General features: G+C 45.4%; 1 protein-coding gene across 2 annotated transcripts in view; it reads right to left on the reverse strand.

Annotated features, from left to right (window-relative positions):
• Positions 1–26176, reverse strand: part of ZNRF3 (zinc and ring finger 3) — a 158694-nt gene that overhangs the window by 43401 nt on the left and 89117 nt on the right. For both annotated transcript variants that reach the window (XM_047828369.1, XM_047828370.1), the window contains one exon: positions 18400–18525. In XM_047828369.1, the coding sequence (XP_047684325.1) occupies positions 18400–18525 (126 nt within the window). The remainder of the gene's footprint in view (positions 1–18399; positions 18526–26176) is intronic.

The following is a 26176-nucleotide window of genomic DNA, read 5'->3' on the forward strand; positions in this document are numbered from 1 at the left end:
TAATCCTTCTAGTAAAGCTGCCAACAAGAATAGCCACTGGCGTAACTGATGAAAAACCAATAGCCTTCTTCCAAAGAACCACTAAATGCAAGTCCAGGGCCATCACCAAGGCACTCTTCACCCACATGGATCTTGATGGTACCCAGTCCATCCCATGCCCCTCCCCATTTAGTTTTGTCCAGAGGACACACAGAAAGAAAGGGGTACTCATTTTTTTTAGCCTTGAAGAGCCATGTTCAAGTTAGACAGGGTTCAGGTTAGACACTGGGGAGAAAAGAAAGACCTGAAACTCAAAAGGTTCAAGTGAATCCAGATCGTAAACCCTCTTTCCTAGTTTCTTCAAGACATGCGCCTGACACCTAAAAGAGCCAAAGTAAATCATGCGACCATTAATTTCTGCATGTCAGGTCAGATAAAGAATCTGGAGGAGTTAGTTTAGAACATGGAATAAGAGAAGCCATCACTTCCAGGAAGAGCACTAGCTATCAGCAGACTCAGGATTCCACGACCAACGTGTGGCTGTGGGGCCCTGGCCAGTCTCTGAATAGTTCAGGGTCTTCAGCTCCCACTGGTAACAATACAATTTGGGGCATGGACTCTGCCCACCAAACCAGGACATGGTAGTGATGACATTTTTGAACACAGAGAAATTGTGCCATCCTCGTACGCCCTTCCTCGTCGTCTGAGCACACAAGTGGGAGAGGTACAATTTCAGATAGTTCTGTAAAAAGGAAAGAAACAGAGTTTTTGCAGATGGGGAAAATGAGCAAAAGAAAAAGAGGGCATATGACCAAAATATTACAAAAGGTGAAGATTGGTAGGAAACTGAGAGTTCGAGAAACATCCAGTTTCCCACCCATGCTCTCTGTGGTTCAGTAAGCCCAAGGCAGAACTGAACATCCTGAGCTCCAAGTGAGGGGGGCTGGCCTGGCGTCTAAAATATAAGCTCTTCAGAGAATATTCACCTTTGAATTCCTGCATCATCACGCAGCAGCACCCCAAGATCACAAAACCACTGATTCTTTCTCTCCAGTCACACGTGAGGAGCTTCATTCCTTTGCGCCGTTCAACAAACAAGCAAAAACCAACTTCAAGCCCAGTGGGCCACTCCTCAGGCATCCGTGGCCCAGGAAACGGGGACACATACCCCCACCACCCAGGGCCAGGGTGAGGAAGCCAGTGCCACCTGCCCCGATTTTATTCTCTGCTGGCCCCAAAGACCTCAGTCTGGCTGAGAAAGTCCCACATGAAGTCCGGGTCCACTACCTGTCCCAATTCAAGTCTTCCTCTTTTTTCCCCCTCTCCCACCCCAAATGAGGCCACCTCTTCTCCTTTATAGGCTTTGCTCTTTTAATTTCAGAAAGGCTCCCAAACTCTCAGCAAACTGTAATCTCCATATCCCATCAAAACCTGCAAGGGCACATGTGAGACTCACGGGCCATGGTGTGTGCACATCCACACACTCTGCTGAGGGGTATTTCTGTGAAGTAACACAGCGACGGTCGGCAGAGGCAAGGTTTTCCTCCTGGCAAGCAAGGGTCAGAGGCCTGGCTCCGAGAAGCCGCTTATTGTGTGGCCGCCCGGGGCAGGCAGCAGCGAGGGGAAAGGTTCCCTTTGAAGCACATGGCGCTAAGAGCTTCCCAGTGACCATGGAAACAGGCGCAGTGGGTTCCCAGCCTGAGAACCAGGGAGAGCAGCCGTGATTCAAACACAAAACACACACAGGGTCTGAAAAGCAGAGACAGGAGGGGGCAGGGTGAGGGGCAGGCAGCCCGGGCTGGCAGGAACTGAGCGGCTCCCTGGTAGGAAAATCTGGCCAATGAAGCTGAGCAGGTTCACGGGGTTTCCTTTTCATTCGGGGCTTTCTTCCCGCTCCCGTCATTGCCCCTCGGGTCCTATTCAGCACCTCATCAGATCAGTAGAGCCGGGCCTTTGGCTGGCCTGCTGGCGGCAGGGCCTGAAACCGGGCGGGAGGTGATCAAAGGAGCCGCCAGTGCAGCCGCCACCCTCCTCCCTCCTCCCTGCCCGCCTGCTCGCCCTCCTAGGATGAGGCCCTGCCAAGGTGATCCAGTGGAAGCCACTGGGGGAGGGCAAGGAAGAGAGGCAGCTTTTATGTCTGCCCTTCTGTTAGAAGAGACACAAAGCACAGCTTGAACAGAGACATGCCACTAGCAGGTCAGAGCTCCCTCCTTCTGGGATGTCTCTGTTCTTAAACCAGGCAACGGGGAAGCCACCCAGACTGGCAGGCTTGGGGTGCACTTGGATGCCCAGATCCTGAGCCCAAAAGACTAGCAGCCCTGAGACATGCTGCTTCTCGGCCCTCTTTTTACAACTGCCTGTCTCCCAGGCCTAGAGATGGATGAAGTTACACTGGAGCAGGTGTCCGAGATTCTGTGCCCCATTTCTTCAGAGTTCTAATTTTAAAGGGGTGAAAAAGGGGCACCTGGGTGGCTCAGTCAGTTAAGCATCTGACTCTTGGTTTTGGTTAGGGTCATGATCTCACAGTTTGTGAATCTGAGCCCCACATTGGGCTCAGTGGCTGCTGGTGCAGTCTGCTTGGGATTCTCTCTCTCTCCCTTTCTCTTTGCCCCTCCCCTGCTCGCTCTCTCTCTCTCTCTCTCTCTCTCTCAAAATAAATAAATAAACTTAAAAATAAAACAAAATAAAGTAAAATGGGAGAAAAAGCTATCTGGGAATTTTTCAGCCAGGAAGAGGAAGCAACATCATTAGGATCTGTGGAGGAGAACATCTCCCACTTACTGACAAATATCTTTACTCTCGGGTGGGCCTGGATCGAAGTCCAAGTGTCCTATCTGGCACAGGGTCAGCCGGGACCAGAGACAGAAGTGAGCCCACTTCTCGGCCGGGCCTTGCTGCCATCGCCCCGCAAAGGCAGCCTCCAGCCCTGACCAGTGTCTCTTGAGGAAGACAGTGTTTGGACAGGCCTGTAATTTGAGAAGCCCATTAGGTGCATTCTCCCTTTCTTACCTTTGTTGGGCTGCCAAAATATTTACTTGACTTCTTAACTCTAAATCTCTGAAACACACCTGCACTGCCTAAAACAGGCAATTTTCTTATTTTCTCTTATTCAGAGAAGAGAGCCCAACCTAAGCACTGACGACGAGCACACAGAGGGATGAAGAGGGTGGGGGCATGGTAAGAGATGCAGCTTTAAATAATACAACCGCTTTTTTTTTTTAATTTTTTAATGTTTATTTCTTTTTGAGAGGGAAAGAGAGACAGAGGTGAGCGGGGGAGGGACAGAGAGAGGGGGAGGCACAGAATCCGAAGCAGGCTCCAGGCTCTGAGCTGTCAGCACAGAGCCCGATGCGGGGCTCAAACTCACAACTGTGAGATCGTGACCTGAGCCGAAGTCGGACGCTTAACCGACTGAGCCACCCAGGCGCCCCTTACAACTGCTTCTTAAGAGATGAGTGTCACTGCATTTGTCTTTGGCGGGGAGTTGGGGGGGAGGGGAGGGTGGAGTCTGTGGGGCAGCCTGGACAGTTGAAAGCAATTCCACAGGTAATCCTTTTGCAAAACAAACTGATTCAATTTTGACCTTTAGGGAAGCGTCCCTTTCCATGCCAAGTAAAAATTCTGTGTGTTAGCCAGCTACACTTGTTTTTGTTTTGTTTCTTTTAATCGCAATCGTGATATAAGAGCCAACAACACAGTAATATCAGCAGAAGGACTGAAGGCTGCATGACAGGAAACATGTCGTGCTCAAACAATGAAGAGTATTTGCAGGGCGTTCCATGAATTTCAGATGATGTAAATGACCCAGAATGACTATAAATTTTTTTGGTCTCTTCTTGGTGCTTCTGGCATCACAAAAAAGAACTTGGGTAACTAGTCTCAGTTCCAGTAAGTATGAAGCCGCTGCACAAGCGTCTCCCCTTGCCTCGTGCGCCTATCAGCTTCCATCCTGCCAGGCACTCTCTGAAGCACGCACTTGCCAAGGCTGAGTGGCCTGAAGTCAGACCTTCCAGACAGGCTGTGCTTTATGGGTAGAACTCAACAGAAGGTTCCCTGCACTGCCTGTTGGTGCTGTTTTTAGGAGTAGAGAATCCTGGTCAGTGACCCCCAAAGGCACCTACACCTCCTTCTGAGAACAAGAGCCTAGCCAGGAGAGGAATTATTTTCAGTCTGGTGCTCCTCAGCAGACATTTGAGAGGAAAACTATTTTGGAAACATTTGCTAGATACTGAATATTCTAAAACGGGACTTCTGAGCTGTTATCTTTTCAAAGGCACAGCAGGGGTGGGAGTCTTACTGACAGCTGTCACTCGCCTACATCCTTTCCGTAGATTTCAAAAATGGCACCTCTCTTACTTTTGTTTTGACAGACTGTCTTGTCTTCCCTACTTAGGCCTGCCAGAATATAATCTTAAAGCCATAAGGAACTGGGTACCTAAGGCTGGTCTGCAGGAACATCCCCATTCATGGGTACTTGCTGTGATTCCAGGAAGGGGCAGGCCAGTGTCTTCCAGAACCATCATTAGCTACAAAAAAGGAGGACGCTGGGCAGTAGCTCTGTGGTCTTTCCATATTTTCAACCCAGCCATTCAGCTATTAAGCTGGAACTGAAGTTCTGATCGCCGACATGCCTAGCGACCCACCATCCTGCTGCTGCCATAGGGTATGTGGAGACTGTTGTGGCTTAGATGTCCCAGGTAAAATCAAAGTGTCTGGGAAAGCAGGACCAGCAACAGAGAGAGACCAATGCTTCCTGGCCTTCTGCTAACTTTAAGCTTCAGGAGGGAAAGAGAGATAAATTCTTTATGACAAATCCCAGAAGGCCCTTAAGTATATGACCATGTAAAATACCACAGTAAGGACAACTATGAAGTGAAACAATGAGCCTTCCTTCCAACGGTTTCTTAGATAGGATACTAAAAGCATAAGCAACCAAAAACAAAAAAAAAAACAAAAAACAAAAACAAAAACAAAACCAAACAGATCAGCTGGGCTTTGTGAAAACTCTTGCACAGCAAAGGCCACCTTCAAGAAAGTAAAAAGAAAACCCACAGAATGGGAGAAAATATTTAGAAACCATATATCTGATAAGGGATGTGTATCTAGGATACATAGTGAACTCTCACAACTCAATAATAGATAAATTACCCATTTTTAAACAATGGGCAAAGGATCTGGATAGACACTTCTCCAAAGAAGATAAACAAACTCAATAAGCACGTGAAAAGATGCTCAACATCGTTCACCATCAGGGAAATGCGAATCAAGACCGCAATGAGATACTACTTCATACCCACTAGGACGACTGTAATCAAAAAGACAGATAATAACAAGTCCTGGCTAGGCTGTGGAGAAATCACACACTGCTGGTACTAATGCAGAATGTGTGGCCACTTTGGGAAACGGTCTATGGCAGTTCCTCAAAAAGTTAAACATAGAGTTACCACATGACCCAGCAATTCCACTCTGAGTTATTTACCCGAAAGAAATGAAGACCTAAGTCTACATAAACTCTGGTACACAAATGGTCACAAAAGTATTATTCTTAATGACCAAAGAGTTAGAACAATCTAAATGTCTATTCACCGATAAAGACACCAAAGACCACATATTGTGTGATTCCACTGATGGGAAACGTCCAGAAGGAAAGGGAGATGACTGCAAAAGGATAAGGGGTTTCTTTAGGGGACGATGAAAACATTGATAAGGGACTTGGATCTGTAGTATATAAAGAACATGAAAATACAAAAATTGATAGTAATGGTCGCACAATTCCATGAATATACTAAAAACTGTACACTTAAAAAAACGATTAACCTTCATGTGAGAACAATCTCATCAGTCGTTTCTCTTCTGTTTCTGTACAAAATCCATCTAAATGCATATTTCCAGAACGGAAATGGGTAGGGAAGTTTGGTGGTGAGACAATCTTGGGCAATTTGAAGTTGAAATAGGTTTTGTAGTTGGTATTAACCATAGTACACATTTGCCAATAAAAAATAATGTGCAGGGGCGCCTGGGTGGCTCAGTGGGTTAGGCATTCGGGTCTGGATTTTGGCTCAGGTCATGATCTCAAGGTCGTGAGATCGAGCCCCAGTTGGTTCTGCATTGGGTGTGGAGCCTGCTTCGGAGTCTCAGTCTCTTTCTCTCTCTCTCTCTCTCTCTCTCTCTCTCTCTCTCTCCTCTCCGCCTCTCCCTCCCTCCCTCCCTACTTGTGTGCATGCTTTCTCCCCCCACCCCTCATAAATAAATAAATAAATAAATAAATAAATAAATAAATAAATAAAATAAACAGCATGGTACTGCCCCAAAATGGGATAAAGAATTTATTTGACAGTAGATAATGCAGGATATGACCCTACTATAGAATTCAGGAGAACAGAGTATATTACTCTTTTCAAGGAGGAAGATAAATAAAATGAAGGAAATAACTTAAAAGGTGTTGTTAGAACTTTGAGAGAGAGAGAGACTCTACTTAGCCACTCCCTGATATTACACATCAAAATAAATTTTGAGTCGTTTAAAGATGTGATACATTAAAAGGAAAACAGCAATCACAGAAAAAATAGAAAAGGCAAAAATGACTCTAAGTTTGCAAGAGAGGGAACAGAATAATTAAGTTTAGAAGCAAGAGAAGAAATCAGGAAGGAATCACAATCATGTAAAAATTTTAAACTCTTGCATGCCAAGAAAGCTAAATAAATAGAGATAAGTAAATTAAAGGGCCAGTTTAAAAATACTCCAAATGACAAGCAATGAATGCATCACTATAAAAAAAAAAAAAACTACATTAAGATCCATTCTTATAAAAGAGCAAAGGACTGGAATAGAAAACTCACAAGGGAGGAAAGTTAATTAGCAGATGGAAAAATGCTTAGAGTTTAATATTTGCCAATAATCAAGGACATGCAAACAAAAACAATGAAGTACTATGTTTACTGTTTGAATTACTAAAAAAAGATGCGTTCATGATAAAACTTGCATTGTTTATGTGAAAAATGATTCACTTTTTTTTTTTTTTTTTTTGGCAGGGTAAACTGAGGAACTTTCCTGGAAAGCAATTTGTAACTGTTTGCATCAAGAGTCATAAAAAATGTTCATATCCTTTGATCTGTAATCTCCTCTTGGAATATTACCATAAGGGAATAATTCAAAAAGAAGGAAAAAAAAGAAGCCCATCCTACATAAAGATAGGTTTCAGTTTGGTTTATTTATAAGGATTAAAGATAAAACAGAAGTGATTTAATTCTTGAACCCTAGGGTAAATGGTCAACTAAATCATGATATAGGCTATTGTCACAGGAAGCAGCCATTAAAATTACAGGTTATGAAAATAATAGCAAATTGGTAAAATCATTAGTATATGTTATTAAGTTTGAAAAGGCAGAATAGATGTGTATACTTTCACAATAATTACATTAGAAATCTGGCTCAGAGGAGACTGGAAGGGAAAAAATTAAAACTGACAAGTAACCTGTATTAAAGGAGACAAAGATGTTTTTTTTCCCCTTCTATTTTCAAATTCCCCACAATTAATTGTTTCACGCAACAAACATCTACTGAGTGCCTACTATAATGTGCTAGGCACTGTTCTTGGCACTGGGAATATAAGAATGGTAGTAAAAATTATTATATGGTTTACACTAAAAAAAAAAAGACAAAAGGACCAGAAAATTCTGTTATAGTTACAAAAACAGTTACAAAAAAATTTTTATAGTTAAAAAAAATTAATGCTATAATTTTGGGTATACTTTTAAAATTAGGGGTTATAAAAACTAAGATTCTATCAGTTGAAACTCTGAAAAAAGGAAAAACATTAAGAAAATAACTCACTTTTAAAAACCAACCTACTGTGTTTACAAAGAGCTGAAAAAGAAAGCTTCTAGTTAAGGACTTTAAAATTGGGTTTCTAAAAATCAAGCCAAGGTAACAGAAGTTCCTTGCATGCTTCACATTCTTTTCTCTGAGGTTCATTTAAAAGTTGATACATTTGTGAAAATCCATCAGCATTACGTTAATGTGTAATAGTGAAAGTCAAGTGCCTTTATACATCCCGAGAAATAGCCCAGGTTCTTCAGATTAACTAGAATTTTATTTTACCCAGCGGTGCTTAGGACAACTGGAATGTGTTGAAACTCATTATTTTTATAACTAACAAAAATGATGCAGAATTTAAAGTATTTCAGTATCCCAAAGGAATTGTTTAGACTGTCTCAAACTTAGAACACAAAAAGCATTAGTCAGAACACACAACCCCATGTCGGATTTGGAAAACAAGATCACCAAAACAGAAATGGTACCTTTCATCAAATAAAATATGGTGCTTTTGGGAAAGAAAACAAACACAAAAGACACATTAAGGAAAAGAAATTGCATTTGTCTGCAGACGAAACCGGTCTTGTGATCAAGATTAGCAGCCGGGATCTTGCCAACATCCCCATTCCTCTGTACCCAGTGGGGGATCTCTGCCCAGGTTGGGGTGTGGTACTCTCCTGCACAGGTGCAACTGAAGCGCACTAAAATGTGCAATGGCCTGGGTGGCTCAGTCGGTTAAGCATCTGATTCTCGATTTGGGCTCAGGTCAAGATCTCAGAGTTTGTGGGTTCAAGCCCCACATCAGGCTCTGTGCTGACAGAAAGGAGCCTACTTGGGATCTTCTGTCTCCCTCTCTCTGTCCCTCCCCTGCTCGTGCTCTCTCTTTCTCTCATAAAATAAATAAACTTTAAAAATAAAATAAAACGTGCAATGGTCAAACTTGGTGGGTAGGCTTGCCAGGGGCTTGGTAGACAGTAAATCAATTACATGCAGCCACTATCAAGATAACCCCCAAAATGCGAAATGCCCGTGGACATGGCCAGAAACACATGCAAGTGACTGACAGCCCACTGCTGCTTATTTGGGTTAATTCACACACATGGCCAGGCATGGGCAAGGCCCCTCAGAGGAAAGAGAGCAGAGAGCAGATGGGATTTGGGGGCTTACCCCCAGGTGTAAGAGATTCAGGTCACCAGACTTGGGACTGGTATTATACATATTATAATGACTTACTATGTTAGGTTCTAACTTTTTATACTTCAAAATGGCCTCTCAAAAGAAGACAAGGACATTAGCTATTTTTGATGGGCTTTTCCACTGGCCTGCAACACCATCCCTACTTTCCTGGGGCAGCCTCATTTGTGACCCTTGTTCAGCTGAGAGCCTGGTTCAACTCGGGGGGACAATGGCCAGCAGGAGTGTCCATGAGCCAGGCTTCCCCCAGTCTGGGGAGATGGCTGGCAGCCTGTGCTTCTTGGGCTGGGAGACAGATTATTTGTTCTATTCACCCACTGTATCTTCAAAACTCCCTTAAGCCTCTCAGTGGATTTCAAATAATGGTTTTGATTAGCTTTTTATAGCTGAAAATGTCTCAGATCAACTTAAAAAAAAAAAAAAAAAGGTATTGTGCTTAATATAGCATTTTAACTAAGAAGTTCCTGGAAGATTTAGGTAAAGAAGAAAAGCATCAAATTAAAAGTTTGTGACTTTCACATCAGACATGTGACCTTAGAAGAAAAGTGGTATTCCCTGAGTCTTTCCTTTTTCCATTCATATCATGCCAATCTTTTCCTCCTGATCTGATTTCTTTTACTAAGTTCCTTTCCTGCTTTCCTTTTTAACCAAATATGGGAGGTATTTACCCAAGCATTCCCTAAAATAAATCTGAAGAGCCTTCCAAACTTCCTCTCCAACAACAAACCCACCTCAGCTCACCTTAGAAAAAGCGCTTTCATCCGCTTGGTAGGGCAAGTTTAGAGAAGGAAGGAAACTGATATTTGTGGAGAATGAACACATTCCAAAAACTCGGCATACATTATATTTTTTAATCATCACAACTATCTTGCCAGAGGGGGGATATGGAGAAATGGAGGCAAAGACAGATTAACTGGCCCAAAGCTAGTTCCAGCTACTACCGGAGTGGAAGAATTACCGTTTGCACCTAGTGCGTAGGGCTTCAAGATCTGGGCTCTCTCTATTCTTCCCTCGGAAACACGAACATGCTGGAACACTGCACCCACGCCTCACCAGGACCCATCACAAAAAGGCTACCGTGAACCTGTCATTATACTGGAGGGCAGCGGGGCAGGGAAGGGAATGAGGGAGGAGGAAGTGGAATTTAAGGTCTTCTTAGGGAGATAAAACTTGCCCATTATGATAGCACAGGGTGTCTCATCTGGGATACTAGTGACAAGTGAGGCCAGATGATTCTTTGTCGGGTGTGGGGGGGGGGGGGGTGCCAACCTGTGCACTGCAGGCTGCTGAGCACCATCCTTGGCTTCTACCCACTGTGTGTCAGTAGCACCCCAACCCCTACCCCCAATCCCTTGTGGGTGCTTTTGTCAGAAGACCAAAAATGTCCCAGGGCTTTGCCAAATGTCCCCAGGGCTGGGAGGGAGGCCACACCTCCAGTTGAGAACCACTGTGGTAAGAGGACTCAGAAGACATGCCCTGAGAAGGTCTGACTCAGGTAAGTGTCCTGAAGCACAGGGTGCTCCCAGGGATATGCCCACAACGCGCCGTCGCCATAGTGCCCCACGCGCTTCCCTGACACCAATGCTTGTGATGGGGACCTGCTGCCTCTGACACCCCGCTGACCCTGCCGCCTTCTCCCCTTTCCCGCAGCAAGTCAGACCCAGGATTTCAGTGCCACCATTCCACTGGAGACGGAAATCTCATACTCAAGAGTGCTAAGCTGGACTTGGCCTAAGGGCCAGGGCACTCAGGCACCCACCTGAGGACATGCACATCTGTGACCAAACACCCAAAGGAGAAGGGCATGCTGAAGGACAAGCCCCCTCACCCTCCAGCCTACAGGCTCTTCAATAGCTCTGCAGTCAGACCCAACTTCCCACACGGTTTTGCCTTAAGCAAAGGCCTATCTAGTTAAGCCCTGTCATTGAAGGCTAAGGCTGAAGGTTCTATTCCAATGCAAGCCTCAAAGATATTGAGATCTTTTTTACTTGATGACTTTCCATTGGAATTCGTTTTTCAGTTACTTGTTATTAAATATGGGAAATAGCAACCCATTAGTGTTACTCAAATTACTTAAAGTCTAGAACCAACACTCTTGACTCCAAGACTGCAGAAGAGAATCATCTCCTGACAACACATTCACCTCTAGTTCCTGCACTGTTCTCTAGTTTCTGCTCATCTCGGCTAACTTTCTAATAGGGTGTTTCCCTCAGCCAAGCTCTAGGAGATTATCTTAGAGTGGGGACCTCATGCTAGCTCAGTGCACTCAAATCTCGGGTCTCCTTTCACATTCTCGAAAATGAATCCCAAAGAACTTGTGTTTCTGTGGGTGACATCTATTGATATTGACCATATTAGGAATTAAAACTGAGAAACATTTTTTTTTAATGTTTTTACTTATTTTTGAGAGAGCACCAGTGGGGGGAGGGGAGAGAAAGGCAGACACAGGCTCTGATGCAGGCTCCATGCTGACAGCAGGGAGCTGGATGCGGGGCTCAAACTACGAACCAACCGGGAGATCATGACCTGAGCCCAAGTGAGATTCTTAATCGACTGAACCACCCAGGTGCCCTTATTTATTTATTTTTAAGTAAACTCTACACCCAACGTGGGATTCAAACTCAGCACCCTGAGACCAAGAGTTGCATGCTCTACAGACTGCCAGCCAGACACTCTAAAACTGAGAAACCCTTAAAACACAGAAAATATGAGCACATATCCCATTAGCTGACAGAACAATGAAGTCATCACACAAAATGATGCCTCTGGAGAACCCTACCATATGCTTGTGAGGGAATGAGTGATTCGGCAAGTGACATCTTAGCATTATTATGAAACAGCTCTGGTCTTGTGGGACCACCTGTGGGAAGCCCTAAGGGTACCCTGACCTCATGGTGCGAACTGGTGGGCTAAATTACCACCTACACTATGATGTTACCAGCTTTGACTTTTACCAGAGATCCCAGAGAGACAATGCCCAGGAAAGACAAGCCCTAGTTCAGAGAGGCTTGGCCAAACAAAACCCATTCATCATCATGAATTCTCTATTTTAGGAGTCGCTCTTTGAAAGAGAAGTAAGAGGGGCACCTGGGTGGCTCAGTCGGTTAAGTGTCTGACTCCTGATTTTGACTCAGGTCATGATCTCATGATTGTGAAATCGAGCCCCATGTAGGGCTCTGTGCTGAGCGTGGAGCCTGCTTGAGGTTCTCTCCATCTTCCTCAGCCCCTCCCCTACTTGTGCTGACTCTCTTTCTCAAAAATAAATGTAAATTTAAAAAAAAAAAAAAAAAGCAAGAAGGATAAGTAAGAATTTTTCCTGGGCAGAGCCCCATGTACGAAGAAGGATTTGGTCTCTGTCCTCAATTGCTCCTGCATCCTCTATAACAGGCCTTACGTGATGCACGGTTTGCTTTTCCCCCAGGACCCAGCAGAAGCGGTCATCAGCCATGGTGGGACTATGCTCCATCACTTCAGGGATATAATGCTTCCTTTTTCTATACACACTGCCAACAGACTGGGGAAATGTGAAGGCAAACACGAAGTGTCCTCAGCAATGTCACTGGCTTGAACCTCACCAAAGCATTTGTGAGAACTGATGTCTGGGCACCACCCTGATCCTTCCGCCTCCAACCAGCCTGGGGAATAAAGACTAAACTCCTTAACCTGAAAGCCTATTCCTTCCCCAGCAACTTTCAATGCCCCTTGAAGAACTTCTTTGCTTCCTTTCTTTCTGCCCTGTTCTTGGAGGTTGTTCCCCCATCTCTCCCTGTCTAACACAGCCCCTCTCTCTAAAACCCATCTGCCACTTCCAGCCCCATAGACTCGCTCCTCCTCATCATTACTATCTATACCAGGGATTGGCTGTCAGCTCAGGGCAAGAAGAATGAACTCTTCATGGTACACATGGACCAGAGAAGTCCCTTCCAACTGGTGCTTCTCTGAATGACTCAGGATAAATTGAGGACATCACCTACTAGCTAACGATCCCATACATGACTTGGCGACTACAGGAGGCTGCTTAGGGACGGTAGCCTAGCACTGTCCCCCACCAGCTGTCTTCTGGAGAACACTTCATCCTCTAACCCCCCACACATGGCTGGGCAGGAAGCTAAGTTCTGTGTGTTCCCAGCCCCAGATCACATCCGACCAGACTAAAAGTGACCACCTGGTCCACAATGGGCTGACAAATCTTTTCTAGAATCCTGTAGGCTTGAAAACAAGAAAGTGTCAGACACAGGGATATTGGGGGGCTATGTCTCCTACCAAGCAGGTGGAGAGAGGGAGGGAGAGAGAGGGAGAGGGAGGGAGGGAGGGAGGAAGGGAGAGAGAGGGAGAGGGAGAGAGAGAGGGAGAGAGAGGGAGAGGGAGGGAGGGAGGGAGGAAGGGAGAGAGAGGGAGAGGGAGGGAGGGAGGGAGGGAGGAAGGGAGAGAGAGGGAGAGGGAGAGAGAGAGGGAGAGAGAGGGAGAGGGAGGGAGGGAGAGAGAGAGAGAGAGAGAGAGAGAGAGGGGAATAAAAGCAGATATATACAGAAGACCTGGGGAGGGGCCACTGGCACTGAGCCCAGAGTCAGCTATTCTAGAAGAGCAGCAGCCACCCAGGAGCCTCAAGAGCAAATCCCCTTTTGGCTAAACGCAGCTCAAGCTGGGTCTCTGTTAAGTGGAACCAACAGTCCTAACTAAGCCAGTGACTCCTGAAAAGCATCGATTTTTAGCTACAAATTGGTGAAGACAAAAGGGGGCAAAGGGGAGAAACTAACATAGGTGAGGCAGCAGAACAGTCTTTATCTCAGATCTCAGGTCAGCGACTTGGGAGCTGTTTGCTCTTACGTTATGTAGAGAATGTCTCGGGGACTTGATTTCCTCATGGTAAAACGGGAATCTGGACACGATCTCAGAGCCAGTCTGAAAACGAAAGATGCTGCAGAGAAAGCTCCTACCTAGCGCTGAGCCAGCACCTAACACATGATGGCTGCTTTTATGTTCTCCTCAGGCACGAGCCCCAAGCATAAGGGCCCCAGAACTGAAGTGACCTCTCTGAGGTGGCTCTGCTAGAGCTAGGTCTCTTTGACCCGGAACTCCCTGCCTTTCTTGTCTCAATTCATAATTTCCTCACGCTGTCCTCCTAAGTACCAGAAAGAGCTGGTCCATGCCTGTTGACTGTCCTGTCTTTCAAAACCCTCCGTAAGAGTCCAGTGCAAGGTGGGATGAGGGGGAGAGAGGTTCATTCTGTCTCCATTATGGAATCTGGGCCAGGCGGGCTTTGTTAGAAACTCCAACACATCCTCTGTGTTCCTGCCATGAGACCCTCAGTTACGTGGATGGATCATAGGAACTGAAGCTGGTAAAGTCAACCTTCAAAATTCTTGCCAGTCCCAGAAGATGTTTAATAAACACTGTTTGAACTGAAGGCTTAAAATGCCCAGGAGATGAGCATAGATTCCTGTACTGTGGGGACGGCTGAAGACCCTTACTTTTAGTAGTAAGTTGCTCAGAAATGTCAATTTTATTCTATTTTAAAAACCGAGTCTGCCCTTCAGTGCTGCAAAGAGAACCTCCCTGAACTAGAATCTCAAGGAAGAGATTTTAAATGACACAGAAGCTCAAAATATTAGAAGAGTAAGGAGCCCATAACAGCCTCTTAACACAAAGTGAAAGAGAAAGGCCCAGAAAGCCTAGAGATTTGTTCTGGGTCTGGTGTGATGCAGGGCCTGGCCTGGTGCCCCGGCTGGCTACATCCTTGTGGGGGGCTCCCTCTCACCCCAACTCTACCTCCCTAGCTGATCCCACTGTCTGCCCTGCCTCCTGCAGAACTGAAAAGATTATAAGGAGAAGATCATAAATCATTTTTCTCTCATGAGTTTATAGTGTTCCCTTCTGAGGAGTTCAAAAGCATTCAGTAATAAACCAAGGTGATGAGTTTATGTCTTTTGCTTTTAAAACGAAACTTTATTTGAACTCCTGGAGAGGCATTTACAGGTTTTTAATTTAGGACATTCCTCTCTTGTTTCAACATTTCACCCTATGGCATTTTCTGTGGGCGGGTAGGCGATGAGGGTAAGGGCTGGGGGAGGGAGAGGGGTCTGTGTCTGGCCCTCCCCTGTTCTCCCACAGGCTCTTCCGAGTGCCTGACACAGTCCTCCCTTCTATGGTTTTCAGCAAGTCTCAACATCTATATGGAGGAGTCCCTCCTCCCACCCCCATGTTGACTTGGCTGTAATCTCTTCCTTTTGTGCTTCTCTCCACTGCCCACCGCCTTCTTGCCATAGCCACTGAGCAAAGAAATGAGAGAAAAGCATGCTATCTGCAGGAGACAGGGCTGCCCATGAGGATCACTGTGCTTTTCTTTTTTTTTTTTTTTTTTAATTTTTTTTTTTTCAACGTTTATTTATTTTTGGGACAGAGAGAGACCGAGCACGAACGGGGGAGGGGCAGAGAGAGAGGGAGACACAGAATCGGAAATAGGCTCCAGGCTCTGAGCCATCAGCCCAGAGCCCGACACGGGGCTCGAACTCACGGACCGCGAGATCGTGACCTGGCTGAAGTCAGACGCTTAACCGACTGCGCCACCCAGGCGCCCCGCTTTTCTTTATCCTAGTCCCTTGCTACTGCCCTTGGGGATTTAAAAAAAAAAAAAAAAAAAAGGGCACAGTTAGCAAAGATAATAAAAGGGAATTTGAGAACAACTACACTTTAAAATGAGAAATGAAGGGGCACCTGGGTGGCTCAGTCAGTTAAGTGTCCGACCTTGGTTCAGGTCATGATCTCGCCATTCCCCAGTTTGAGCCCCGCGCTGGCCTCTGTGCTGACAGCTTGGAGCCTGGAGCCTGCTTCGAATTCCGTGTCTCGTTCTCTGTCTCTGCCCCTCTCCTGCTTGCACTCTGTGTCTATCTCTCAAAAATAAACATTTAAAAAATAAATAAAATAAAATAAAATAAAATAAAATAAAATAAAATAAAATAAGAAATGAAAAGGGGAGCCTGGGTAGCTCCGTCGGTTAAGTGTCCGACTTCAGCTCAGGTCATGATCTCACAGTTTGTGAGTTCGAGCTTCATGTCGGGCTCTGTGCTGACAGCTCTGAGCCTAGAGCCTGCTTCAGATTCTGTGTCTCCTTCTCTCTCTGTCCCCGCCCTGCTCGTGTTCTCCCTCCCTCTCAAAAAAAACCAAACAGTAAAAAATTTTTTTAAATGAGAAGTGAAAAGAGAGAGGAAGGAAGGAAGGTAGAAAGAAAAAAAAAAAAGGAGGGAAAGAGAGAAAGAAAGAGAGAGAGATGAATGAGTCATCACACCTCCTTACAGACCCAGGCTCTAAACAAATGCGAAACTGTCTTGCTTTGTCTGGCCCAAGCGTTTTTGCTAATGATTTTATTCAGGTGCTAAGTCAAATTTCGGGAACTAACCACGTGTAAATACTGCCTGGCCACCACACAGCCTTTCCAACCAGAGACGTGGCGGGGGGAGGGAGGGCTGTTGCTTGCAAGCAGGTAGAACCACACACTTAGCTTCGGGGCCCCGGCATTCAATAAATATTTGGTGAATGAATAAACCCGAGAAGTACTTAATGATTCAATATATGTCTAGGGTTTTTATTCCCCCTGGCTTCACAGGCCAGCAGGCCAAACCATACAAACCTCTTCAAGTAAAACCACTACATGGTTGTTCTAGGTGGAGAAGGTAACAAGCGGGTTCTCCAAGTGACTTCAACAGCACCGAGCCATCGAAGAACAATGGGGTGTCCCTGGGAGCACTGTTCCAACCCACTTGTAGACACAACAGATGCAAAGGCAGAGCTCCACTGGGCTGGAGCAAAACAAATTAAGTCAAGCTGCTGGGCCCTGCATAGCAGCAGCTTAAGTGTAGGAGAAAATATTATAGGAGAAGTGTTCTGCCCACAAGGAAAGCAGTGTTCCTAACCTTTGGATGTAGCTGGCATTTCTCCTAGGAAAACACTACAGTATTCTCAAAGGGGTCGCGGCTCTCCTAGCATCATTAAGCAGCTCTGGCCGACTATTTAAACGATGAAGTATCAGGACCTGGGTCACCTAAAACACCTTGATTTGACTTCATGAACTGTAAACCAGACAGGTAATAATTCCTGGGTTGTTCCCCCCGCCCCCTCCCACCCTTATAAAAGGGCAGGAGAACTTGACAAGTGCTCAAGAAGCTATTCAGAAGACAAGAGGGGCATGAAAATCCTAGCTTAGACCCATAATGGTCTCCTGGACCGAAAGCCTTTCATGAGACACTGCCGGGGGCATCTTGGAGTCTGGAAAAGGCTCCCCCTAAAATACCCTGCATCAAAACCATCTCTCTTCTCCTGCCTGGATCATCAAGAGGTCAGGAATCAGGACGTTTTTTTCCCCTGCCCCCCAGCTGTCTCCCCATGGTACCTAAACAGCACCTTCTGAGATTATAAAAAAATATTCAGGCAGTAACACTATCCTTAGGAGATACCGCCTTTCCTCTAACTAGAATTCTAATAACTTTCTTCAAACCTTTCCCTTTAACAAAATGATCCAGTTTAAAACAGATGGCCATCTGTCATATTTTAAGATCATTGATGGATAGTTTTCCCACAATAAATTTCTTTCTATCTTCACACTGCAGCCGGAGATAAAGCTGACCTTCTTGGCTAACGAGTCTCTCATTTCGTGCTTCTAAATGGGATGACAGCAACCAATGGCAGCAAAAATGTTTTGAAAGCTTACTCTGCTGGTCGTTTGTATCTCATCTCTCCTCCTAACCATCCTCTGAGGTAAGTTCTAATATAGGACCATAATTGCCGTCTGCCATTCTGAAACCAAAAAAGCTCTAAAAACCCAGGAGTTTTTCCAGAACTTACTTGGCAGCAAAACTTAATGAACCTGAACTCATTTAGAGGCAAAGTTGCCCTGAACTAACACGAGATTTTAGTTATCCCGCTTAATGTGAATATCCATACAGGTTGCTACACAAATATGGAGGTGTTTAATGATGAAGGAGTGCCCCAGATCTCCTGGGGGTTACTTAATATAAAGTATGTACAGCCTTAACACCTTCCTAAATTCCCCAAATCTCAGAGTTCTGACACCTCTGTCCCCAAGGGTATAAGGTAGTGTGAATCTCTATTATGAAACCATTACACAGATAAGAAGCTGAGACTCCTGGAGGGGAAGTGACTTGCCTAAAGTCACAGAGTGGACAAGAGGTGGAGCCGACTCTGAGGCTGGCAGGCTCCGTCACAGTCCAAGCTTGGAAGCACCACGGTGGGCTGCCACAGGACATGTCTTAGTCCTTATCCCCACACGGGTCAGCTGGGAGAGACGGCTGTGCTGGGACGGCTCTTCTCTGTAACCACCTATGTGAGGAACTGATGAAATGGGAGAGCAGAGAACACCAGTCGGAATCAGAGAGATTCAAAGGGCCTGGCGCTTACCTTGCCCAGGACAGTGAGGCATGGTTTTGGGTCCAGTTCTGGCTGTTCCAGCTTCACTACTCCTACCCAGCCATATTCATACAAGTCCTCTTCGTCATTGTTATTACATAGGCCCAGGGGGTGCATCTAGAAAGCAAAATAGAAAGAAAGCTTCAATACACAGGCCACAGACATGCTTGACTCACACTGTAAATGTCTTCGACTCAACAGTCAAAAGTAACCTCAACTCTTAACTGGGGGGTGGAGAAGGGTGTTGATTTTATGGATGATTTCTCACTGCTGGTTTTGTTTTTGTTTTAAGTTTATGTATTTATTTAAGAAATCTTTACACCCAATGTGGGGCACGAACCCATGACCCCCAAATCACAAGTCACATGTTCCTTGGACTGAGCCAGCCAGGCTCCCCGCTTTCTCACTGCTTTGTAAGGGGTGGTTACCCAAGGTGGACATCACCCGATGGAATGCAGGCAAAGAAAAATAGCATACCTCCCATATACATACCAATCTAAATTTCTGTGAAATATCATAACATTAAGTAGCAATTACAGATGAGATTATCTAGGTTAGTATCCTTGTCTGTTTGGCTTCTAGACCTTAACGACACATCTACTTCAAGTTATGCAAAAGGACCTGGAAACACAATCAGGAGTTTATGGAAAGACCACTGGACATACAGCAGAATCACCAGTATAATTAACAAGCTGCTTAAAAGGCTACCCCTGGCTATTGGGAAACAGATGAAATCCTTTGAGGCTTTTCTCAAAATGGGCAAAGCAGAAAAAAAAAAAAAAAAAAAAAGAAGAAGAGAAGCATCGTCACATTTTCGCTAGCAAAGTGCAGTCAGTGGGAGTCTAAAAACAAAACAATCCTGAAGTTTGTGCTCACAGTTCTTTCTATTATTGAATTTCAATAGGCCCTGGAATCCCCAGTAACAATCTGAGAGAAGGAAATCCTCATGGATAAACTAACTTATCAAGAAATTAATGAGTCTAGTACAGCGCTAAACTCTAAATAACTGGAAGAAACGTGTCTTCAGATTCGTGGCATGTTAGAGACACAAGAGAGACCTAAGAATCCATTGTGGTTGACAGAATGATATCCTCCAAAGCTGGCCTCCAAAAGCTGGAAAAGACAAGAAACAGATTCTCCCAAGAGCCTCCTGGAGGAATGCTGCGTACAGATCCATTTTCAACTTCTGACCTCCAGAACTCAAGGGAATACATTTGTGTTGCTTTAAGCCACTAAGTTTATAGTAACTTGTTATAGCAGCAAATAGGAAACTAAAACACTCTCTTTACTCCCCGCCCCCACTCATTTTATAGATGAGAACAGAAGCTCAAGGTAAGTAGCTTTTCCAAGACAAGAGAGCCAGCAAGTGGCCATACCCACAGGTGACCTGGCCCTCAGATTCACAGCCTGGTGCCTTCCCACTCTACTTGCTTAACTTTACTGTCCCTTCCTCCAAGAGCTAGTCATCTGACTAGGGGAGAAAGACTAAGTGATAAAATCTTTAGGGGAAAATGTTGCCAGTTCTAAATTCTGCGGTAGTAGAGTTGCAACATGAATGTAGTGTGGGCAGCAAGAGTTGCTGGAATGTTCGGGGAAGCCCTGTGCCTGTGCCACTGAGCTGTGAGCTAAGCTTCAAGGAAGAGTCAGATTGGTCAAGGAAAAAAGGAGAGAGCAGGCTGGTGTTCCAAGCCTGGGGAGGCAGAGCTAAAGGCTCTAGGGGGAAGAGGAACAAGACCAGTCTGATGAGTCTGAAGGGTCACGGTCTACACCAAGAAGGAAAGAAACACACTCAAAAACTGGAAAGGTGTTTGGACACGAAGACAATACCACAGGTTCCTTGGGCAGAAGAGTGGGCACACTGACAATGGTTTCTTCTGGAAGTGGTGTGCCCGGCCTCGAGGGGCATCAGGAATGGAGGAGTGAAGGGTGCAGCCCAGAGACGAGAGAATCTTGGCAATTCAATGGAGCGACAGGTGGGGGTTTAACGAGCCCATAAGGCCGGTGAGCACAGGGTGCTACAAGGGGGTGGCCAGTAGCTATCTCTCTAGTGGGTGAGGAATGACCCATCCCCTGGGAATTGCAACACATGAAACAGACAGCCCCAGGACATCCAATTTTTGCATGAGTCCTCAGGCTGGAAGATCTTGCCCGAAAGGCATATGAAGATTCCCCGAAGAGCCCAGCCCACTCTGACATGTTTGGTGGTTATTAAAAGATGAGTGGCCTGAAGTGAAGACCTCTGATGGGAGAGAGAGGAGGGGTGAGGGTGTTAAATCCAACTGTGCCAACAGCCTGTCACTTCCACCACCACAAAAGGGCTCCCAGCCTGGCTCGAGCCAGCTTCCTGAAATCCCAGGCCATTTCATGGCCATGGCAACTGCACCACTGACCCTTTTCCACAGTATTCCAGGATATTTTTAACCTGGCCACAGGACTTGGAGGCTTCCAGATGGAGAGCTGCTTTCTGTTACTTACACACGAATGAGGTTTGGCCAATGATGAAGAACTACACTGGTGGGGGGGAGTGGGGGGGGGGGGAGGGGAAGAGGTATCACGCACGTCTAAGACCTTGTATCTGATTCCACCGATAGGAAATGTCCAGAATAGGCAAATCCATAGAAATGGAAAGCAGGTTTGTGGTTGCTAGGGCTGAGGGAGGGAGAAATGGGGAGTGACTGCTTAATGGGTCCAGGGTTTCCTTTTGGGATCATGAAAATGTTCTGGAATCAGAGGATGGTGATGGACGCACAACACTGTGAATGGACTAAATGCCTCTCAACTATATACTTTAAAATGGTTTAAATGGTGAATTTTACAGAAATTTTTCCAACAATAAAAAAGTTAAAAAAAAATTTTTAATGTTTATTTTTAAGACAGAAAGAGACAGCATAAGTGGGGGAGGGGCAGGGACAGAGAGAGAGAGAGAGAGACACAGAATCTGAAACAGGCTCCAGGCTCTGAGCTGTCAGCACAGAACCCGACACAGGACTCAAACCCATGAACCATGAGATCATGACCGGAGCCCAAGTCAGATGCTTAACCGACTGAGCCACCGAGGTGCCCCAACAATAAAAAAGTCTTAAAAAAAAGTCTCAAGAGTTTACTCAGAAATGGCTGTACTCAGCTAACATGGGGATCCATAGTGGAGGGCAATGTGGTTTCTACTCTTCCAGAGCCTAAGCCAATTACAGCAGCCCTTCTGGAAACCATGTCCTGCAGAATACTAGCCCTGAGAGATTAAAAACAGGTTCTTGTACAAGTAACTGACACTGAGAAACACCCCATGGGGAGTCAGGATATACTTTTGGCAACTAAAGCTCTGCGGAGGCCTAAGGTTTGAAAAACAAAAGGTGTCTTTTTTTTTTTTTTTTTTAAGTTTATTTTTTATTTTGAGAGAAAGAGACAGAAGACAGCCTGGAAGAGAGAGAGAACCCCAAGTGGGCTCTGTCGAACTCACCAACTGTGAGATCGTGACCTGAGCTGAAATCAAGAGTTGGGACCCTTAACCGACCGAGGCACCCAGGAGCCCCTGAAAAACAAAAGGTTTTTAACCTTTGCAAAAACCAGCACTTCCTACCCTTTGATTATAAGCCAATGTTGTGTGTATACTCCTATCACACTGTTTCACAGGACACATTCTGAGAAATGCTAAGTTAGGAAGAACACATACATGCATCAGAGAAGAAACCTAAAGCCCACGTGATTCAAGGCAAATCTCCATGTCCTCAAATGCTGAACACCCACGACGCAAAGAGTAGAGGGTGTGGTGGAAAGAATGGAGGGACAGTCATGGGCAGCTAGGGAGAAGAGGAAGAGAGGAAGAGGAGGAGGATGGGGAATGGGAACGGCAGAAGTAGGAGATGCCCAAGCCTACCCCCCCGCCCCGCCCCCGCAGCCATGGTGCGAAGGGAGCAGCTATGACCAGACCGCTATGCTGTGGCGAAGGAGAGGCATGTCAAGAGTGCCCTCAGGCATGCAGAAATCTGAACGATGTAAGCCTCAAACACACCCGCTGGTCCGGGTCCCCTGGAGGCTGTCAGGCCCTGCGCCCCGGGCCACGCGTCACGCCAGGCGCTCTCTCCCTCCTCTGCAGTCACACCCTCCATCCTCCTCTAAGATGCCCCAATCAAATCTTCCACTGACACTGCGGGAACTGTTAGCTCCAAATGGCAGCCTTGTCAAGGTGTTGACTTCTGAACACGGATCAAAGGCTCCAAAACCAAAAGGAATTTTTCTAAAGCGCCAGTGGGCACAATCCCTTGGCACGGGTTGTTTATTTCTCTGTAGAGGGAAAGAGGGCTCCAAAATCACATCTCAGAAGATTGAAAACCGACCTCACCAACTCTGCCACCTTCCCAGCTCCACCCTCGGCGTCTTCTCTCCTGAGTTCCTTATTCCAGTTTACACTTCTAGGTGCCCAAGTACTGAGCCTCTGAATTCAACCTCAGCCGTGTCTCCTGTTTAACTGGCCTCTTTACCCCATCTGCTAAATATTGTATGACTCAGGTCTCTGTCAGTTCATCCCTGATGACAATATCAGCTTCTGGAAATGCCTGCCACCCCAGATCTCCAACCATTTACATCCTACGGCTCTTTTTCTAAGGGTTCCAAGTTATGAGCTCAGCAGAAAGTTTTATAGGGAAGCACAAGTCGCTGTAACATGAAAACATTCATCTGTGAACTGACCTGTCTCAAAGGGTAGAATATTCTAGGCAAAGGCATAAAATGCAAACAAATACACCAAGTCTGGGGAAAGCAAAGGAGAGGGTTTTCTCATAATTATTTATATTTACTATGCTGCTATGTTTATGCATTTTATCTTATTTAATCCTTAACGGCAACGGCTTGCTAATTGTTAGAACATCAGATGATACAGTGACTAGGCATGGTAAGTAAGTTGCAAACCAGAAGTGCAAATCAGCAGCTGATGCAGAATATAATGGAGCCCATAAAAGCCTTATTAGTCAATAACAGGATTCCACTCAAAGCCAATGGCAAACAACCTAGTGAAAGATTAAAGGAGAAATACATGAGAGAGCTTCTGCAGAGAATGATCAAAGAATTATGACAGAACTTTGCAAAAAGTAAGAGTTCTCTAATATTTTTGGAATTACTTTTGATAATCCTGTTGCTGAAGTCAAACATAAGAGAAAGATGCCACATCCACACTCTCATACAATTTTGCTGAAAATATCCCAACACTGCCCATATGGGATTCACTCTATTTACGCCCAGAAATCAATACGTAGCGGCAATTATAATTTAAGTTAAAAAACAAACTATTATTTTCTGTTTTATTTTTCAAGATAAAGCCCCAGTTAAAGAATTTCTTGCCACTACTTACTAAGAAATATTAGGCCCTGATTTAAAAAGATCCCCAAGTCCTATATTAGATTAGTCATCTGCATTGAACGAGGGCCTCCTACGTATGAAATGCACATGGTCTCCTGAAGATTCAGACAGACGCCACTACCACTCCAGACAACCATCACATAAAATCCAGGCTTGTTAACTCATACATGCTGACACCAGTGAGTGATATACAGGCAGTGACTACATGCAAAACCTGTGTCCCCTTCTGACCGCTAATCATTCGAAAGTAATCTTAGGATACTTCAATGAATGATGTTCGAGCATGTCAGTTTTGAACCTAATGTGGAACATGAGCATTTAAAAATTACAGGCATTTCTGAGTTTATTTTCTGAAAATGTCTGGATGTGTGGGGTTTACCTGATCATTTTTGCCTTAATATTTTTAAGAAGGTTGAAAATGCCTGATTTGTGTGTAAGAACTCAGGGACATCAGAAAGACTTGCTAATAAAAACATAAAGAAAAAATCAAATGGACTGGGAAACCCAGAGTGGAACGTGACCAAGACCCCACTAGGCAGAGGATGCCACAGAAAGGGAAGAAAGGCCTGGACCTAGAGAGAAGACAAGCAAAGTTCCTGGGATGGATCCACAGAAGAGCAGTGCAAATAACTAACCAGCTACGATTAAAGTATAAAACTAAAAGAAATCGTGTCCTGTGTGGTAACTTTGGCCTCGTGCTATCAGAACAACAATTTGGGGATGCCCGATGTCCTTGCTTAAGTCAGTTGAAGGAAAATGCCCAGTTAATCCTTTATGTGAGGTTCCACGTTATTATGAACACGGCATTATTACGGTTTTTGCTCTTACTCCTGATTTTGTTTCAAGGGGTGTTTGGGGATGAAAAGAATGAGAGCTTTGGAATCAGGCAACCTTGTGTTTAAACCTCATTCCTGCCTCTGAAGAGGCACATCAACTTGGGCAGATGACTCAGTTTCTATAAACCTCAATTTTCTCATCTGTAAAATGGGGACAGTATTGTCTGCCCTAACAGGGTGCTGTAAGGATTAAAGGAGGTAAAGCATAGAACCTCAGTAACATAGTAGATGCTCTATCAGTGGAAAAGCCCTCTCTGTCTTCACTTCCTCTCGACTGGTCTTGTTTGCTTGTGCTTTATGCCTTTGCCTAGAATACTCTGTCCTTCAAGACGAGCTTCAATGCCACCCCTTCCATGGAGCTTTCTTGAATGCACCAATACAGATAGTTGCTTCTACCTCCATGTCCCCAAATGCTTTGTTTGGTGCTTACCACAGTTCTTTCAGCCTCCGCTCTACGACAGGCACCTGTTTCCAGAAGGAGCATCTTCCTAGGGTCGTCCCCTTTCACCCCACCCAGAGCATTGTGCTCAACAGGTACTCAATAAACGACTGCTGTCAGAATAGCATTTGGCTGGAGGCAGGCCTGATGCCATGCCTCATGCTTTGTTTTTGATGCTTGGGTCTCTCCTCAGCTAAGTGAGGGACCAGGGCAAACAGGTCAGAGTTTAATCAAATGCTGCATGAACTTCAAACAACCTGGCTCTTACAGTCACTGATTTCCAAGTCACCAAAGACATCCTTGGGACAAAAAAGATTCACGGGCAATGGCATGGGAGCAAAGGCTGCTCCTTCTTGGTTCTGCCATGGGACCACAGCAGCCAGGCATGCAGAGGTGGCCAAGGCTGTCTGTACACAGAGAACACAACACGGCGGCCCTTCACTCAGGCAGGTGCATGACAGCACTTTATAAGGGCAGTGGAGGGGAAAGAAGAAGAGAGGATGTGCCCCCCCAAAAAGGCAAACTTTACACTTTCCCAACTGCATCTGATTTCATAAGTCCTGTCAGCTCCAACAAAACAGGAGAATACACCAAAGAGCAGCCAGGCATGGGATCCAGGACTCAGGGAATCCAACAAAGAGGAGAAATAGAGAATGGCATCCCCAGGATGATGGCCATAACCAGTCGGCTGGGCGACCAGTTGAGACCGGACCAGCTGCAGGAGAGCCTCCCCCCACCCAAAGAAAACAAAAACCTGAATTATTACCCAATGGGCCTGACAGTACTAATAAGAGAATTAATTATAAGTGATAATCAGGGGCATCTGGGTGGCTCAGTTGGTTGAGCGTCCGACTTCAGCTCCGGTCATGGTCTCACAGTTCATGAGTTTCAGCCCTGCGTCGGGCTCTGTGCTGACAGTTCAGAGACTGGAGCCTGCTTCAGATTCTGTGTCTCCCTCTCTCCCTGCTCTTCCCCTGCTCGTACTGTGTCTCTCTCAAATAAATAAATAAATAAATAAATAAATAAATAAATAAACAAACATTAAAAAAAGAAAAGTGATAATCATATAGCAAACTCAAGTAATGGGGCAGGGTGGGACGATTATTAACCTCAGAGAATACTTTAAAAGTTACACCAGAAT

The sequence above is a fragment of the Prionailurus viverrinus genome, chromosome D3 (assembly GCF_022837055.1).
Source record: "Prionailurus viverrinus isolate Anna chromosome D3, UM_Priviv_1.0, whole genome shotgun sequence".
In the NCBI taxonomy this organism is placed as follows: Eukaryota; Metazoa; Chordata; class Mammalia; order Carnivora; family Felidae; genus Prionailurus; species Prionailurus viverrinus.